The 18,347-nt window shown below is 38.6% G+C and overlaps 1 protein-coding gene across 1 annotated transcript in view; it reads right to left on the bottom strand.

The window, feature by feature from the left end:
* The window catches only part of disp3 (dispatched RND transporter family member 3), a 103,189-nt gene that overhangs the window by 41,854 nt on the left and 42,988 nt on the right, over nucleotides 1-18,347 (bottom strand). Inside the window, exons 4-9 of the mRNA XM_067413046.1 lie at nucleotides 16,765-16,901; nucleotides 11,187-11,321; nucleotides 10,944-11,104; nucleotides 8,772-8,911; nucleotides 5,425-5,513; nucleotides 3,766-3,930 (exon numbers count right to left, since the gene is read on the bottom strand). Of these exons, the coding sequence (XP_067269147.1) occupies nucleotides 3,766-3,930; nucleotides 5,425-5,513; nucleotides 8,772-8,911; nucleotides 10,944-11,104; nucleotides 11,187-11,321; nucleotides 16,765-16,901 (827 nt within the window). The remainder of the gene's footprint in view (nucleotides 1-3,765; nucleotides 3,931-5,424; nucleotides 5,514-8,771; nucleotides 8,912-10,943; nucleotides 11,105-11,186; nucleotides 11,322-16,764; nucleotides 16,902-18,347) is intronic.

Below are 18,347 nucleotides of genomic sequence, written 5' to 3'. Positions count from 1 at the left end.
ATAATCATTTATCAGACCTTCATACTTTTGTAAGCGTTCTTATAAAGGTATGTTTTCAAATAAATTGTGGTGCAATTTTTTAGACACAATCCTGATTACATTGCTTCTACTCAAAGCAAAAAACATATAAAATATTATATATATATATATATATATATATATATATATATATATATATATATATATATATATATATATATATATATATATATATATATATATATATATATATATATATATACAGGTCCTTCTCAAAAAATTAGCATATTGTGATAAAGTTCATTATTTTCCATAATGTAATGATAAAAATTAAACTTTCATGTATTTTAGAATCATTGCACACCAACTGAAATATTTCAGGTCTTTTATTGTTTTAATACTGATGATTTTGGCATACAGCTCATGAAACCCCAAAATTCCTCAAAAAATTAGCATATTTCATCCGACCAATAAAAGAAAAGTGTTTTTAATACAAAAAAAGTCAACCTTCAAATAATTATGTTTAGTTATGCGCTCAATACTTGGTGGGGAATCCTTTTACAGAAATGACTGCTTCAATGCGGCGTGGCATGGAGGCGATCAGCCTGTGGCACTGCTGAGGTGTTGTGGAGGCCCAGGATGCTTCGATAGCGGCCTTAAGCTCATCCAGAGTGTTGGGTCTTGCGTCTCTCAACTTTCTCTTCACAATATCCCACAGATTCTCTCTGGGGTTCAGGTCAGGAGAGTTGGCAGGCTAATTGAGCACAGTAATACCATGGTCAATAAACCATTTACCAGTGGTTTGGGCACTGTGAGCAGGTGCCAGGTCGTGCTGAAAAACCAAATCTTCATCTCCATTAAGCTGTTCAGCAGATGGAAGCATGAAGTGCTCCAAAATCTCCTGATAGCGAGCTGCATTGACCCTGCCCTTGATAAAACACAGTGGATCAACACCAGCAGCTGACATGGCACCCCAGACCATCACTGACTGTGGGTACTTGACACTGGACTTCAGGCATTTTGGCATTTCCTTCTCCCCAGTCTTCCTCCAGACTCTGGCACCTTGATTTCCGAATGACATGCAACATTTGCTTTCATCCGAAAAAAGTACTTTGGACCACTGAGCTACAATCCAGTGCTGCTTCTCTGTAGCCCAAAAGTGTCTTGACCTGGGGAATGCGGCACCTGTAGCCCATTTCCTGCACACGCCTGTGCACGCTGGCTCTGGATGTTTCTACTCCAGACTCAGTCCACTGCTTCCGCAGGTCCCCCAAGGTCTGGAATCGGTCCTTCTCCACAATCTTCCTCAGGGTCCGGTCACCTCTTCTCGTTGTGCAGCGTTTTTTGTCACACTTTTTCCTTCCTACAGACTTCCCACTGAGGTGCCTTGATACAGCACTCTGGGAACAGCCTATTCGTTCAGAAATTTCTTTCTGTGTCTTACCCTCTCGCTTGAGGGTGTCAATGATGGCCTTCTGGACAGCAGTCAGGTCGGCAGTCTTACCCATGATTGCGGTTTTGAGTAATGAACCAGACTGGGAGTTTTTAAAAGCCTCAGGAATCTTTTGCAGGTGTTTAGAGTTAATTAGTTGATTCAGATGATTAGGTTAATAGCTCGTTTAGAGAACCTTTTCATGATATGCTAATTTTTTGAGATAGGAATTTTGGGTTTTCATGAGCTGTATGCCAAAATCATCAGTATTAAAACAATAAAAGACCTGAAATATTTCAGTTGGAGTGCAATGAATCTAACATATATTGAAATGTTTAATTTTAATCATTACATTATGGACAATAATGAACTTTATCGCAATATGCTAATTTTTTGAGAAGGGCCTGTATATATATATATTTTTACAAATATTTTATTTACAAATATCTATATAGCTTTAATTTTAGTATTTCGACTGTTTGAGTTAGATGCCATTACACACGTTGGTCTGGTTTACAGACTCTCCATAGGCGTAATGGTTTTTATACCGTACAAACCGTATTTTCTATCCTCTTACACTGCCCCTACCCCTAAACCTACCCATTACAGGAAACATTCTGCGTGTTTACTTTCTCAAAAAAAACATAATTTAGTATGTTTTTAAAGCTATGTGAAATATGAGGACATTTGAAATGTCCTCATAAACCACATTTATAGTGTAATACCCATGTAGTTATACAAATTTGTGTCCTCATAAACCACATAAACAGGCTCTCCCTCACACACACACACACACACACACACACACACACACACACACACACACACACACACACACACACACACACACACACACAAACACACACACACACACACACACACACACACAATGGTTAATCGTTATTTATGCATAAATATCTGGATAATGTACTATAATAAGCCACATAATATGCAGTATACAACCATAGAACATTCATCAGCACTGCATCCCAAAACACAATGCATTTGGTAATAAAAATGGTAAAAGAAAACATTTCATGTTTCTTTCCAAATTCCTTATATTATTTTCAGTGTCAAATAATGTACTACTATTTAAAGAAGAAATTACGTATAGTAATTACAATAACTGGGTAATAACTAGGTACTAACCCTGAACCTCTCCCTAAACCTAACCCACTTTCCTTTTATTCCCTATATATATATATATATAGGGAATAAAAGGCATAAGTACTATTATTCAGTATAAGAATAATAATAAGCATTATTCTTATACTGATTATACTGAATAATGCTTATACTGGTTTTCTTTTTTTTAAGAAAACCAGTATAAGCATTATTCTACACTAAATATTCCAAGTAGTAGTATGCAACATGATTGTCACATGACCTCATTGCACTGAGTGTTTAATTAAATAAAGGGTGTCTAGTTATCATAACCTATAAAAAAATAAAAAAGAATTCTCCACATTTGGCAGTCTGGTCAAATAATGAGTCAAGAAAGAGATGATATTACCGGTTCATCCATCACACTGCACATTACACTGCGGCATATCCTATGCTCTGTTGCACACTGCACATTTCGGCAAGTGTAGTAAGTCATCCAATCATCCACGCATACAGAAAATGTGCATAATATACATAGAGAGAGAGAGAGAGAGAGAGAGAGAGAGAGAGAGAGAGAGAGAGAGAGAGAGAGAGAGAGAGAGAGAGAGAGAGAGGTAGAGAGGTAGAGAGAGAGAGAGAGAGAGAGAGAGAGAGAGTATATATGTTGCAGCAAACTGAATAGTATATTCCTAACAGTCTGGTTCACAGTGCAGCTAATTTTAGACAGGAACGAACTGTCTATGTATGTCTATGTAACCACTTTTGAGAAAAATAAATGCATTTAATTGCATAAGTATACTTTTTTTTCAGAAGGGCAAAGAAACTAAAGTTTGTTTTCATGTGATGTAATTTAGAAGTACTGTAGCACTGCACACAAAGTGATGTGCCCTTAAGGATATCTCTTCTCAAATGAAACCCTTATATGATATTTTACATGAAATGTTAGCAAACCAAATGAGGCATTTATTGTACCTTAATTGTACATGACTTTGGGTTCAGACAGACTGATAAAGGCCTGTGCACCACGACTTCAGAAAGTAGCTTGGAAACCAGCCAATCAGAATGGAAGGTTCCAGCCAGTTCTTGGCAGTTTAATGCGTGACATACATCAGACAGTAAATGAACGCTCTGTAGGCGGTCTGTGAGTGTGTTGTCTGCGGCTGAGAGCAAATAAATAAAGATGCTTTACTAATGTGGGTATCGTGAAAGCACATCACGTCTTTTTTGAGATCATCACAAATGTTAATCACCTATGATAGGTTTCCGTTTCTCGATGACAGGCTCTGCCACCCAGTGTCTCAGGAGCCTCTGAAGGTGGGCACTGACAACTCCCACGCTGCCCTCAGTGGACACGGTCAAAGGAGCTTCAACAGAGAGCGACAGCAGGGCTGCATCCGATTCAGAGTCATACACACCTGGACACAAATCAAGACATACAGCAATTCGAGATAATGCTCTAAGGCTTTCATTTTACATTTCATTTAGGCAAACATCCAACAAGTTATATATCTTAAAAAGCCCTCATTATAAACAAAGCATTAAGCTCCAAAAATGTCTTGTTTTGATATTGTGGGAACTGTAACCTCAGCAAATACATTTGTATATTTGCATACAGAGCAAGACACTGACGAATAGTTACACATCATCGCACCACAGGCTCCGCCCACTGGCCTTCAGTCGCTTAAAGGCTGATATTTGCTTACACTGGATATGAGAAAAAAAAGCAATAGAAAGCATTTTAATGTACAATGATGCAGTATACAGATGCGTGTTCAGTTTCTGTCATATTCTATGCACTTGAGTCTTGAACAACAGGACAAATGGAAGAGTGAAGGAACGTTTGCTTGGATGTCTCTAGTTTAAACAGCACATTTGTGTCTCTGTACAGACTCCAGAAGGATGCTAGCATCAGGAAAAAGTGGATGGTTTATTTAAATGGCATACCAGATCATGTTGGAGGATTATATGCTTGTTCGGAGCATTTATTTTTGTAAATTACAAACTGCAAGTACATTTTTTTTATAATGGTTTGTGTGTAAATTACAGTTTTATATGGATAATGTTTTCAAAACACTACTTGCATCAAATATCGAGTGGCCGTTGATACTGTTTCCAAAGCACTGACGTTAGCCAATCATAAAAGTGGCCATTTACTGACAAGCCTTAAAGGAGCAGTCTCAGAGAGAGAGAGAGAGAGAGAGAGAGAGAGAGAGAGAGAGAGAGAGAGAGAGAGAGAGAGAGAGAGAGAGAGAGAGAGAGAGAGAGAGAGAGAGAGAGAGAGAGAGAGAGAGATGGATTTGTTTATCACGGGACGTTAGGTCGTACCTCCGTATTAACTTTAATTCCTGGATGGATATATATATTAGGGCTGTCAAAATAACGTGTTCATTTCGATTAATTATTCAGAGAAAAAATAATGCGTTAAATAACGCAGATTATTCCATTCCGTTTTGAACTTTTTTGCAAAAACTTGATCCAACAATATTAGTGAATCTCAATGGACATGTTCAAATAAAAATAAAAAATCCATGTCATGAACCCTTTAAAAGCAACACACAATCAAAATAGACCCTGTTTACCTCCTTCATTCATATTCCTAGTCTTATAGTGAATGATTCATTGGTGCACATTATTTAAAATAAGCAATTGCGGTTACACTTTATTTAAATGTGTCATTGTTACAGTGTAATTATATATTTAAGCACTTAGTAATATTAATTAACTACATGCACTTACTTTGGGCTTAGGGTAGGATGAGGGTTTGGGTGAGGGTTAGTTGCATGTAATTATGCATCATTTACTGTTATTACTATGGTAAGTACTTGAAACAAACGGAACAAGGACACTGTAAAATAAAGTGTAACCGAAATTGTCTTTGTAATCTTTTATCAAAATAAAGTTGCCATTACCTGGTTCCATTTCTACAGTTATTAGAGCAACGTCATCATCATCTGAGAGGGGACTGGGGCTGGCGGAGAGTTTAGTAAGAGTGTTCCACCTGTTAGATTTAACAATCTCAGTGTTAAAGGGATAATTCACCCAAACATCCCATATACAGGTACTGTCTGTCATCATTTACTCATGTGGTTCCAAATCAGTATGCAGTTGTTTCTGCTGTAGAACACAAAAGAAGATGTTTTGATGCTGGTCGCTCTTTTCCATGCAGTTGCAATGAATGGAGACTTCAGTCTTTAAAAACAATCTTAAAGGGGGGGTGAAATGCTGTTTCATGCATACTGAGCTTTTTACACTGTTAAAGACTTGGATTCCCATCCTAAACATAGACAAAGTTTCAAAAACTAATGTTGGACGTTTGATGGAGTATTTCTGTGTCAAAAATACTCCTTCCGGTTTCTCACAAGTTTCGGAGAGTTTTTTTCGAGTATGAGTCGGCTTGACGTTAATAGAGCGGAAGGTCCTTGTATGGGCCGTAGGGGCTCTTCTCCCGGTAGGGTGCGCGCGCGCGTGACTAGAGCGAGAGAGGAAATGCACGCCCATAAACACTCGCTCAGGTGCAGATCCAGACGTCCGTGAACACTTCTGTCGCGCGCTCCACTTTATTCCTATGGGTGACATTAAGCGACTTCAACGCTTCAGCACAGCATTCCCGGAAGGCAGCGCTGCATTTGAACCGATTTGAACGCAGAAATGACGGGAAGCTTCACAACATCGCTTCAGTCGCGTCGCAAAAGTTGATCTCCACCGTTCACTGCTGTCACAGGACTTCACCAAATCATACCAAAGAAGTGTGTTTTTGACGGAGCGGTCCCAGCGATAAAGGGTTCGGTCCTGCTTTGGAAGCAGCCGGTGAGTAAAACGGCTTCAAATGTCTGTGCTGTTGCTTATCGTCACGTGAGTAAACATCAGTAAACGACATGATCGCGTGCTTCGTCATTCAAATGCGCTAACGGTTACTCCATTGTTGTTCTATGTATAACGTTACACTAGTCTGATGTGCAAAACCGTTTTGCTTGCTACTGCTAAGGTTTAGTCGCATACAATAGTCCATAAACCGAATCATGTCCTCCTAAACTGCGAGTAAAGACACACAAATGTTGACAGGCCTCTAAATACAGTACATACCACAGAGACGGACGTCCTGCTGTTGCTGTTTCTCCTGTTCAATTTATTTCTGCCTCAGATTTGATTCTAGATCATTATCTGTATCATTATCTGAGATAGCCATGGGTTTCTCCACGCTTGAGGACGTCACCGCTTTGCGCGCTCTTCATTCTTTAGCTCCGCCCACTCGATACTCCTCCAGCCGCTCGTTTTTTTCCGGAAAGACTCGGTACAGCCCATCATTCTTTTATAAATATAATAAAACTAAAGACTTTTCGGAGATATGAAGGCTGCAATTCTACTCTATATGTACTCAAGATTGACATGAGATTGACTGAAACTGAGTGTTTCACCCCCCCTTTAAAGAACCATAAAATTGTTCATGATATGACTGGTGCAGAAATGTCATTCACCAATAATCTTTCCCTCCAGTAAGCTGTTACTGGATCACTCTGTCAGTGAATTTAGCTTGAGAACCGGATCGATCTGGTTCATGAACAAATCATTCAGACCTGTTTTTTGAACTCGATCAATAAATGAATTAAAAAGATTCAATTAAAAATAACGATTTGTTCATTAAACAGACATAGATTCCAATCTCCCTTCTTGTTTCCTACGTATGTAGCAATGAAACAAATTAGCATAATGCTAGTTTATGGTTGTCATTGGCTGCCTGCAAACAGTCTAATTTGCCCTGTCCTCAAACACTGTTGTAGCTCAGCCTGGAAGAGTTTGTTTTCTGTGTGTTTCTTTGACATGTTGAGAAGATGCTGTTTTCTGCGCTGCAAATCCACTTTGACACACTTCTAAAGCATGAGGACTTTGGAATTGATACAGTAAAACTTACGCCATTGTTATGCCAGACTAGGCCTTCTGACCAATCAGAGCAGGCTCTTGGAAAGGAGGGCTTTAGAGAAACTGAATCCTTTATCAAACTGTTTCAGCCACTGTGACAAATGAGCTGATGCTACAATGTATTTTATGAGACAATTAACCTATTTTTTGACCTTGGATGTATGTAAACTTATTGTAGGAGACCTCTGAAACAAAATGAGGAATGTTTAAAATAGCATAATGGGGCACTTAAAGGTGCACCATGCAACTTTCCGTCCACTGGAGGGCGCCTATTCCAAACAAATGTGTAGTTTGATGACGTAAAGTTTGAGCGCAGCATCTTGGGACATGTGGTCTTCACCTCACAGCCGGTGGAAAATAGGACTCAGGCAGAAATCAGGTTCATGCATGCGGTTATTAATGTTACTGTAGTGTAAAGCAGAGCAGGACCGAGTGTTGTGGAGCTGAGCACGGCCGCTGGAGCGATTGTTATACAAACACACGGCTCGCGAGTATCGGGACTTTTATCATGATGGGACGGGACACAGTCGCCGGGCGCCCGCACTGATCCGCTCTTCCGGTTATGATTATGAGGTAATGCAGCTCTGTTTATCATATTAGATACATTTAAGTGTGTTGAAAATGATGTTATGACGTTACTCCGTGCGTTTACTTGTTCACACTGTAAGAGTAAAGCGCTCCTGCCAAAAAAAAAAACGAGGATAACGCAGATATGACGCAATTGACAGGCGACTCCCTCTCAACGCTATGCTGACACGTAGCGTTTTCCCCAATTTTCTCATGATTTACAAATAGTTGGAAACATTTGGGATATTGTAGGTACTCAACTGAACAAAATATATAACACCGGTCTAGTGGTTTTTGGATATTTTACTGCAAAAATACTACATAGTGCACCTTTAAAAAAACGGAAATTGCATGGAAAAGTGTGATCTGCACATTCTCTGTTTTAGTTCCACAAAAGAAAGAAAGTCATACAGGTTTAGAACAAGATAATGTTAATTAAAGATGACAGAATTTGCATTTCTTGGTGGACTATGATTTTAAAGGAATTATTCATTCAAAAATGAAAAATTTATTCGCCCTCATGTCATTCCAAACCTGAATGATTTCCTTCCCTCTGCTGAACATAAAAGATATTTTGAAGAATTTTGGTATCTAAACCGTTTTGGTGACCATTGACATTTTTTTTAAATCTTCTTTTGTATTCCACAGAAGAAGTCATACAGCAATTAGATGCCTTTAATTAATGAATAATTCAATAAAAGTTATTTAAAAAAAACTAAACAAAAACATGCACATTTCTTAAAAGACATTTGGAAAGACATAAAAACTCTACCATTTAGGACAGGGGTTGCCATGCACAGCTCCACACTGGGTCCAGATGCAAAGGGCAGCAGGCATAAGAATGGACACCCAAAGCCAGCAGCAGCTCACAATCAGAGACATGAACAGACCGAAGTCATGAACCGCTGGGATCTAATGAGGCATACAAAACAGATAAAGGTCACACGTCAGGTGTTGTCAGAATTTTCTTTTCACTTCGCATGCTTTAAAATAAATTAACTGGTGGATTCTCATTACGTCGATACACTACTGAATAAACATGAGATAGTGACAGAAACATAAAAGCCCCCATGGGTACAAAAGCTACTGTGAATAAAATAAGTCCACTCTTTAAAGTTTGACTCTCTGCTCTACATGTTCTTGCACCGTATTACATCATTCTGTTTATTTTTTGATTGATGTTAGATCCTGAGCTTCAAAGTAGGAGGTCACATACCAATCCGCAAGTTTACTCAGAACTTTGCCTCATTTTATCATACCACTTAAAGCTTAAACTGCTTTGATGGCAGCAAAAAACCCTTAATAGAGAATGTATGGATCTCAGGTCATGATTAAAACATTGCTTATTATTTTGTGTTACTTTTTGTTGTAATTAATTGTATTAATGTATTGTCTAAAATTGTCGGTCCTAGCAAAAATCATCAGGGTGCTGATTTCATGACCTGCCTGTGTAGTATTAGGAAACCAACCCTGATAAGCATGAATTATGTTAGTTTTTTGAGGTTAGCAAATCATAAGGTAGGTAATTTACAGAGATGACTTAAAGGTACACTATATTGCCAAAAAGTATTGGCATCCCTCTAAATCCTTGAATTCAGGTGTTCAAATCACTTCCAGGTGTATAAAATAATCAGCTCTCAGGAGCTCAGTGAACTCAAGCGTGGTGCCGTGATAGGTTGCCATCTGTGCAATAAGTCCATTTGTGACATTTCCTTACAACTAAATATTTTACGGTCAACTGTTAGTGACATTATAACAAAGTGGAAGCAATTGGGAACAAAAGCAACTCAGACACAATGTGGTAGGCCACGTAAAATCACAGAGAGGGATCAGAGCATGCTGAGGCTCACAGTGGCAGAAGTCGTCAACTTTCTGAAGAGTCAATAGCTACAGACCTCCAAACTTCGTGTGGCCTTCGAATTAGCTCAAGAACAGTGTGTAGAGAGCAGCATGGAATGGGTTTCAATGGCCGAGCAGCTCATCCAAAGTGTTGAATGAGATGGTGTAAAGCACGCCGCCACTGGACTCTAGAGCAGTGGAGACATGTTCTCTGGAGTGAAGTGACAAATCTTCTCAGTCTTTGTGCCAAGTGTAAAGTTTGGTGGAGGGGGTATTATGGTGTGGGGTTGTTTTTCAAGGGTTGGGCTTGGCCCTTTAGTTCCAGTGAAATGAACTGTTAATGCTTCAGCATACCAAGACATTTTGGACAATTTTGGGGACTGTTTGGGAACAGTTTGGGGATGGCCCCTTTCTGTTCCAACATGACTGAGCACCAAAGCACAAAGGAAGGTCCATAAATACAGGCATGGTCAAATTTCATATGGAGGAACTTGACTGGCCTGTACAGAGTCCTGACGTCAACCCGATAGAACACCTTTGGGATTAATTAAAGTGGAGACTGTAAGCCAGGCCTTCTTGTCCAAAATCTGTGCCTGACCTCACAAATGCCCTTCAAGAAGAATAGTCAAAAATTCCCATAAACAAGTCACCTGCATTTATATAGCGCTTTTTACAACACAGATTTCTTCAAAGCAGCTTTACAGTGATAATAGGAAGCACACTCCTAAACCTTTTTGAAAGCCTTCCCAGAAGAGTTGAAGCAATTATAGCTGCAAAGGGTGGGTCAAGTTCATGTGCATGTAACGGCAGGTGCTCCAACACTTTTGGCTATATAGTGTATAACAGCAAAAACAGCTTTTTTTTTTAACCACCAGTTTAAATGTAACCACCAAAGATATTGCAAAAGGGTTTAGAAAAACTTAAATGCAAATGTTTTGGGTGTCTTGGAAACCTTGACTAGCTTTGTAAGTGAATTTAATAAAATCCTGAGAAAGGGTATATTTTGTCCTAAGCATACTCCAGCATTCAAAATGGACTAAATGTTAGCACATCTTTGTTTTGACAATTGATTTTCTGGACATGTATTCTGCTCCGCTGACTGCACCTGTGAGAAGGTGTTTGCAGCATATGCTGCTGCCGTCGTGAAGGATGTGAGGAACGTTGCTCTGCCTGCTGTCTTTACTGTGTAAATCATACGCTGCATTGAACAAGTCAGGTGGGCTGACTGTCTGAATGTACTTATGAACACAAACACATCATCCACACCTAGAGGGAAGGAAAGAGGAAGACAGTAAGACACAAGGACAAATTTCATTTATAATGTGGGTTGATATTTTATTAGTCTCACCAATGCCGATGATGACGAAGGCTGCCACTCCGTTGAGAATGCCCAGGTATTTCACTCCAAACACCACATGATACAAGAAGAGTGCCACTAGACAGCTCAGACCAATACTGGCCAAGCCAAAAAATGTCAGAAACACTGTGGAGCAACAGAATGGATATGACGCATACTGCCTAAGCGAGAAATTACACGACAGGAAACTTTAGTTCATTTTACACTACAAGTTACTAACAAAATTAGCTATTTACAAGAAGCGCAATTTCTTTTAAAATATATGTAATTTGATGGCTGCATAATTGGAAAATATTTTTTTAACAGTATTTATTACAGCATTTATTACGTCAACATGAACGGTATATGTCACATGATGTCACAAGATATCATGATGATTTGCTGCTTAAGAAACATTTAATATTATTATAAATGTTGAAAACAATTAATTAATTGATAAATGCTGTTCAATGTTGAAATTTGCGTAACACAACAATAAACCTCATTGGTTCTTGCTAAATCTCAAACGTGATGCGTAACACGAGGATGAACCTCATTGGTTCTTGCTAAATCTCAAACGTGATGCGTAACACAAGAATGAACCTCATTGGTTCTGCTGAAGCTCAAACGTGCTGCGCAACACAAGAATGAACCTCATTGGTTCTGCTGAAGCTCAAACGTGCTGCGTAACACGAGAATGAACCTCATTGGTTCTTGCAGAAGCTCAAACGTGCTGCGTAACACGAGAATGAACCTCATTGGTTCTGCAGAAGCTTAAACGTGCTGCGTAACACGAGAATGAACCTCATTGGTTCATGCTGAAGCTCAAACGTGCTGCGCAACACGAGAATGAACCTCATTGGTTCTTGCTGAAGCTCAAACGTGCTGCGTAACACGAGAATGAACCTCATTGGTTCTTGCTGAAGCTCAAACGTGGTGGGCAACACGAGAATGAACCTCATTGGTTCTGCTGAAGTTCAAACGTGCTGCGTAACACGAGAATGAACCTCATTGGTTCTTGCTGAAGCTCAAACGTGCTGCGTAACACAAGAATGAACCTCATTGGTTCTGCTGAAGCTCAAACGTGCTGCGTAACACGAGAATGAACCTCATTGGTTCTTGCTGAAGCTCAAACGTGCTGCGCAACACGAGAATGAACCTCATTGGTTCTTGCAGAAGCTCAAACGTGCTGCGAAACACGAGAATGAACCTCATTAGTTCTGCTAAAGCTCAAACAACAAACAACAAACAGCAATGAACAGCACAATTTTACCGAAGTTTGCTTTGATACAGCACAATCTTTCAATAAAATGAATGGCTGCACAACAACTGCTATAAAAACAGCAATTTAACAACAGTAGCACTACAACATTGTACTGGAAGAACTATGGTAACTTAGTATTGATCCTTCAAGGTAATTACTCCAACACAGTAACTCTTGACAGCTCTGTTTGAGTTCACCAAGGCCTTAAGGTCAAATTCAAATTCTGTCACCATTACGAACCACGGTTTTTAATTTACAATTTGCAATCACAAAAATCACAAAAGATATGTCTGGCCCAAATGCCTTACAACAGTTTTTCTGTGGTTTCAAGCTTTTATCCCTGAATTAACTGAAAGTGCTGTGGCGTACAGAGAGTGCTAAAGGTTTTGTAACAAACAGTTACAAAGTGGTGCACAAGCTGTGTAGAATGTCAGCATTTGAGAGCTCTCTATTGTTTCTCTATCAAGATAGCGCATTGCAAGCGCAGCTGACTTCGGAGGGTTCAGGAAAGGTTATTTGATATACAGCTAAAGCGCAGAGGTCAAGTTACATAACGTAAAAAAAGCGTCATTAAGGTTTTTATAAAAATGTCAAATGGAAAAGTGGTGTTCCATTTTCCATTATCCAGACGGTTGTTGGTGCAGCAGCTGTGAGAAAATAAGCCTCATTTTAGGAATGTCCTGACAAAAATAGTATAACGACCTGAATATACCAAGAAAACCAGCTGTGGAGCTGTGAGATGGTCAAATCAATCAGATTTACTTGATAAATTGCACAACAACTATAGTCAAGGTTAGTACACCTTCAAGTCTTCATCGTCTTGTGCTTTTAATAGACTCATAGCTGAAAAACATGTTTACTGCTGTGTCTAATTAAGTCATACTGCATAGCTGTAAAATGTGTGGGAAGTCTGTGCAGGTTCAAGACGAGTCAGATTTCATTTCAGAAATCATTTGCAGCTTATCTGCTGACACAAATCAAACTGTGGCCGTTTGTAGATGAGGAAATTAAATTCAGTTCCAATTCCAAACAAAACACAAGTCATAAAAACAAGGCTAAAACAAGGCTTGCATCATATCTGTAACAATATTTTAGTAAGACTGAAACCCTATCCTGAATAATTAGCACTTTAAACTTTACAATAAGATTTAATTTGTTGCCATTAACGAAAATGTCAGGGTTTCCGTGTTTTCACTGTTATACTGAATGGAGCGCTATCTCCTGTACAGAAAATCTCCTGCTCAAAACACATGCGAAGAAGAAGCAGAAACAATCAATAGCATATGTAAGCACATGCATATGTAAAATGACACAAATATCAACATTAAACAGCATATAAATCAAAACTGCCGAAATGTGGACCCAGGACGAGCCGGCTGTGAAGTTTTGGGGGGGTGTATGGACTCCATAAGTGTTTTGATCATCAGTCTGAATATGATCCGACATAGTCTTTGACAAAAAAGTGATTCTTTTCAGTGTTTTGCTCAAAATGTTGCTTTTTTTTGGGATGATAAAAAAATTGCATGAAGCTAGAATAAAACGGGTATTTTGTTTAAAAAGCAGAGAGTTTGTTCTTTGTTTGCTGGCGGGAAAAAAAGTTACAATACATTTGTTACCATGAACTAACAACAAAAATGTTATACAGCATGTATTAATTTAAATTAATGTTAATTTATAAATGTGTTCTTGATCATTTTAATTCACAACTTAAAAATGATATACTGTAAACAACAAGTGCGATACTGCATTTATAACATTGTAAACTGTTAAATATATGAGCTTGAGTAACTTACATTGATTTTAGACACAATATCGCCAGACAGTTTGCTGTCTGTATGCTCTGCCAACGACAATAGTTTAATATGATGTCAAAAGCAGAATGAACAGTTTCTCCCAGAGCAAGACAAATTGGTGTTTCGTGGCTGAATGGAACGGTCTGATTGTACGAATTGTTAAGTGAATAATTCAATGACTCACATACTAACTCTCTAAGAAGATATTCCGCATCACTTCATTCCCGTGTCCTCGTAGGATATTAAGTGATCAGATGCGCACTTCAGAATCTCGTCGGAAATTGTAGGTTGTCCGGGGACATTCTGTCTACTGTTTTATTATGAATACCGTTCATATGGATATACTGCTCTTTTCAAATTCTTTCAGGTCATCAGATTATCATAGCCCGTTCACTTGTTGCCTATGGGATTAAATTCCCGCCAAATGTATTGCGCCCATGGGTCAAACAATAAAAAGCGTATTTTCACATTTAAAAACACGTAAAAAATAGTTTGCACAAACTTAAAAAAAATGATTACAAAATACAGAGTAATAAAAAAAATTAAGAACACATCACATAAGTTTAAATTTTGTACAAAGCAATTTTGAATGTGTTTAATGTTTTGGTTCATACTCATAATTTTTTTTTATGCACTTTTAATTTTTTCATTCAAGCTATTTCATGTGAATGTGCGAGACTGATTCATTAGCCACTAGGTAAATAACACGACGAAAAACAAAATGCAGTTCACATTAGAACTATTTGCTCTACAAACCAGTGTGTTTATGTTTACAATAAATTATAATAAATTAATATGATAAGAAATACCGGTATATACACTTTATTTTGATGGTCCCTTTTTAATATTCTGCTGACTATAAGTAACTTTGCAACTACATATCAACTAACTCTCATTAGAGTATTAGTAGATTGTCTGCTTAACCTCTGCTAAATCTTTATTGGGATGCTCAACAACTACATGTCAATTTATTTTCTCTTTACCAGTCTACCAGTAGTGTTTTGTGGTGTTTTAAAATGTCCTCACATTTTTTATATACATAAAATGTCAATTCATGTCCGTTACACTTAATGTTCCTGGTTAAATAAGCATTACATACAAAAGAGACAAAATGCAGTTCTATTTTGCATTTTGACACTATTTAATGTGGTATTTATTCAAATCAAGTACCGGTATTCATTTCATCAAGTTAGTATTTTTTATGTATTCCAAAATAATAACTAAAGGCAGCAACAAATTAAACAATATATATTATTTGTAAACGAATGTTCAGCTTTTCTTTTTAATAGTTAGCTTATTTTCAGCAGTCATCATCAAGCTTGTACATGTAGGCTACACTGTACATGGACCTTCAAACCTTTAATTTCCCCAAGCCTTATTATACTCACTAAAATCCCCACAGTCATAGTATTTTGATGTGACATAAAGCGGTGATATCTAAATGGCTGTGTTGTTTCCTTACTTTAATTAGTCTTCCCATTACCCATGGGATCATTAGGTGGGGATTTATCGTACGAACCAATCATATCCAATCATAGTGCAATGAAGCCATTGCCTCCTCTCACGTAATTTTTTCCCTATTCAGAAATGACCCCATTACCCCTCAGAAAACTCACCTCACACGTTAAGGGCTCGATTTTAAGTCAATTGGGACACGTTATAAAAACGAGTTATTTTTTATCCTTTTAATAGTCAAATTTAGTAATATTTGCTTTGTTTTATTTTTGTAGTATTGATTATTTTGTCATCCTTTTTTTTTTCTTTTTTTTCAGGAGGCACTTAGCCTAGAAATCTAGACGCACCCTAGCGGCAGCAAATTTAATCTGCCGCGAGTGTCGTCTAGCAACTCTCAATGCCCTTCTGAGCTGTATTCGCCTAACTCTTGCCGGGCCAATCACATCGTGTATAAAGTCAGTGGGCGGGGCCATAATGACGACGGCCGAGTTGCGTTTGCGTGCTTCTAGTAAACACAGAAACTGGCGAACGGCGGTCTTTCGAATCAGCTTTGACCGCGACTCTGGAAGATTTGGAGTTAAGCTTTTTTCTGAGCAAAGAACGGCACTGAAGTCATTCTTAAAAAGGGAAGATGTGTTCGGAGTTTTGCCGACTGGATACGGCAAATGTTTAATCTATCAACAAGCTCTGTTTCACCTTCGTTGCTCTGGTTGGTTGTGTACCGTATCCTATCGTGTGCAGAGGGAGTTTGAAAGACAACCGTTTATCCCGCCCCTCGGATTGAGCCCTGTCTATGGTGAGTTTCCAGACCAAACATCTTGATGTGGGTCTGGCTTGTCAGGCTAGGAGGCACTGCCCTCCTGGGAGGAAATGCCCCTGCAGTCTACTAATACTCTACTAACACTGGGAGGAGCAACGTCACTCATAGTCAACAGATTGTGTTAAAGGGGCCATCTTAATAATGTGTAACTGCAGCATCAAACAGCTTAACAGACTCTACTGATCGACCACCAAACGTCCACTATAATGCATGGTATCTTAAGGTTTATTTGATTTGAATGCTTGTTGAGTGTCTTACCAGAAAATGAGGTTAGAACGTACACAAGGACAGTAATGCATCCTCCACTGAACAAAGCCAGCAACATGTCACTGTGGAAGGTCTTCCGCACCTCGTCATCAAATAACTCTGTGCCCCCGTACAACACCTTCACTTTACTAGAGAGAGAATAAGAGACAGAACATTGGATGAGAGGGAAGCGTAGTCACGATGAGCACGGGTTATCAGGCGATATGTTATAAGAGAAGGACCAAATCAGGGGGATGAGAGAGAGAATGGGCACACATTAGCAGATGGAGTTAGATTATCGTAATTACATCGGTGGGCTCTTAAAGGAGTCATTACAGTATCAGAGATGCAATGAACGTCTACAATGAATGGCCGTTCTGTGCCTGGCCATTGGCTCATTTCTAGGCTTCCTACCATTGTCATCCCAGCAGTAATGATTGTCATTTGAAGAGCATCTGCCTACATTGGCTGTCTTATATTAGGGGTGTTTTGCAGATGTAATAAAGCTTTGGGTCATTATCTGTGATTCATAACTGGTTTTATTTGGTGATCATCCTTCTGGGATCGATTGGCTAAAATGACTACAACCAAACTCGAAACGTCTGACTTAACTGACTTCTGTCTTTGACACTAAGGAATACTTAGTGGCTTAATAGACTCCCATTTTGTGTTTAATCATTTATAAATAAGTCGTTAGTTTTGCATTAGTAAAGTGAACAGTCTCTCCAGCTGCCACACAGAAGAGCAGGAGGACTGAGCCATGATTCATCACCATCGTGCCACTGAGGTTGTCCTTGTAAGTTGATAGCTCAGTTATAGGGATGTAAAATGTGTGAAAACAAATTCTGCCTTATGACAATTTTCATTCACACTTATTCTTTCAATTAATACAGTATATTACTTTAAAAATAATACAAATGTCCTTCTAATGTATGAAGTTGAGCACTGAAAGGAATATTACATAACTGATTGCTTTTGGAAGACATTTCCCATGGCAGGGAGGCTCTTTTTTAATCGTGTGTTTAGAATTACAGAAATGTATTTTAATAAACAACATTATGTAGAAAAATGGGTTGTCGGTCACACTGAATTGTATCCCTGACTGCACTGATAATCCCATCCACTGCATGCAGTACACCACTAAAGAGACATTAAGCTTCTTCGATTTGCAGATTTTCAACAGCTATTTTTCCTTAGCAAGTAATCTAAGCAGAAATCTGAGAATCAAAACATTCAAAATATATAATAATAAAAATAATAATTCATTACATTTATATAGCGCTTTTCTAGACACCCAAAGCGCTTTATATATAGAAGGGTAAAATCTCCTCAGCCACCACCAATGTGGAGCATCCACCTGGATGATGTGACGGCAGCCATATTGCGCCAGAACGCTCACCACACACCAGCTGATTGGTGGAGAGGAGACCGAGTGATGAAGCCAATCATTATATGGGGATTATTTGTCAGGGTTCTGCCCTGGCAGCTCTGTCTGTGTTGTCTTTGTTTAATGTTTCCATGTTTGTGTGGTGTCTTAGTGTTTGGATCTGTCTCTCTCTGTGTTTGTCATGTGTTCCTCTTGTCCTAACTCCTTG

This window comes from Pseudorasbora parva, chromosome 13, assembly GCF_024679245.1.
Source record: "Pseudorasbora parva isolate DD20220531a chromosome 13, ASM2467924v1, whole genome shotgun sequence".
NCBI classification, from domain to species: Eukaryota; Metazoa; Chordata; class Actinopteri; order Cypriniformes; family Gobionidae; genus Pseudorasbora; species Pseudorasbora parva.
Note: the sequence above shows the minus strand (reverse complement) of the source record. Positions and strands in the feature narration are given on the sequence as shown.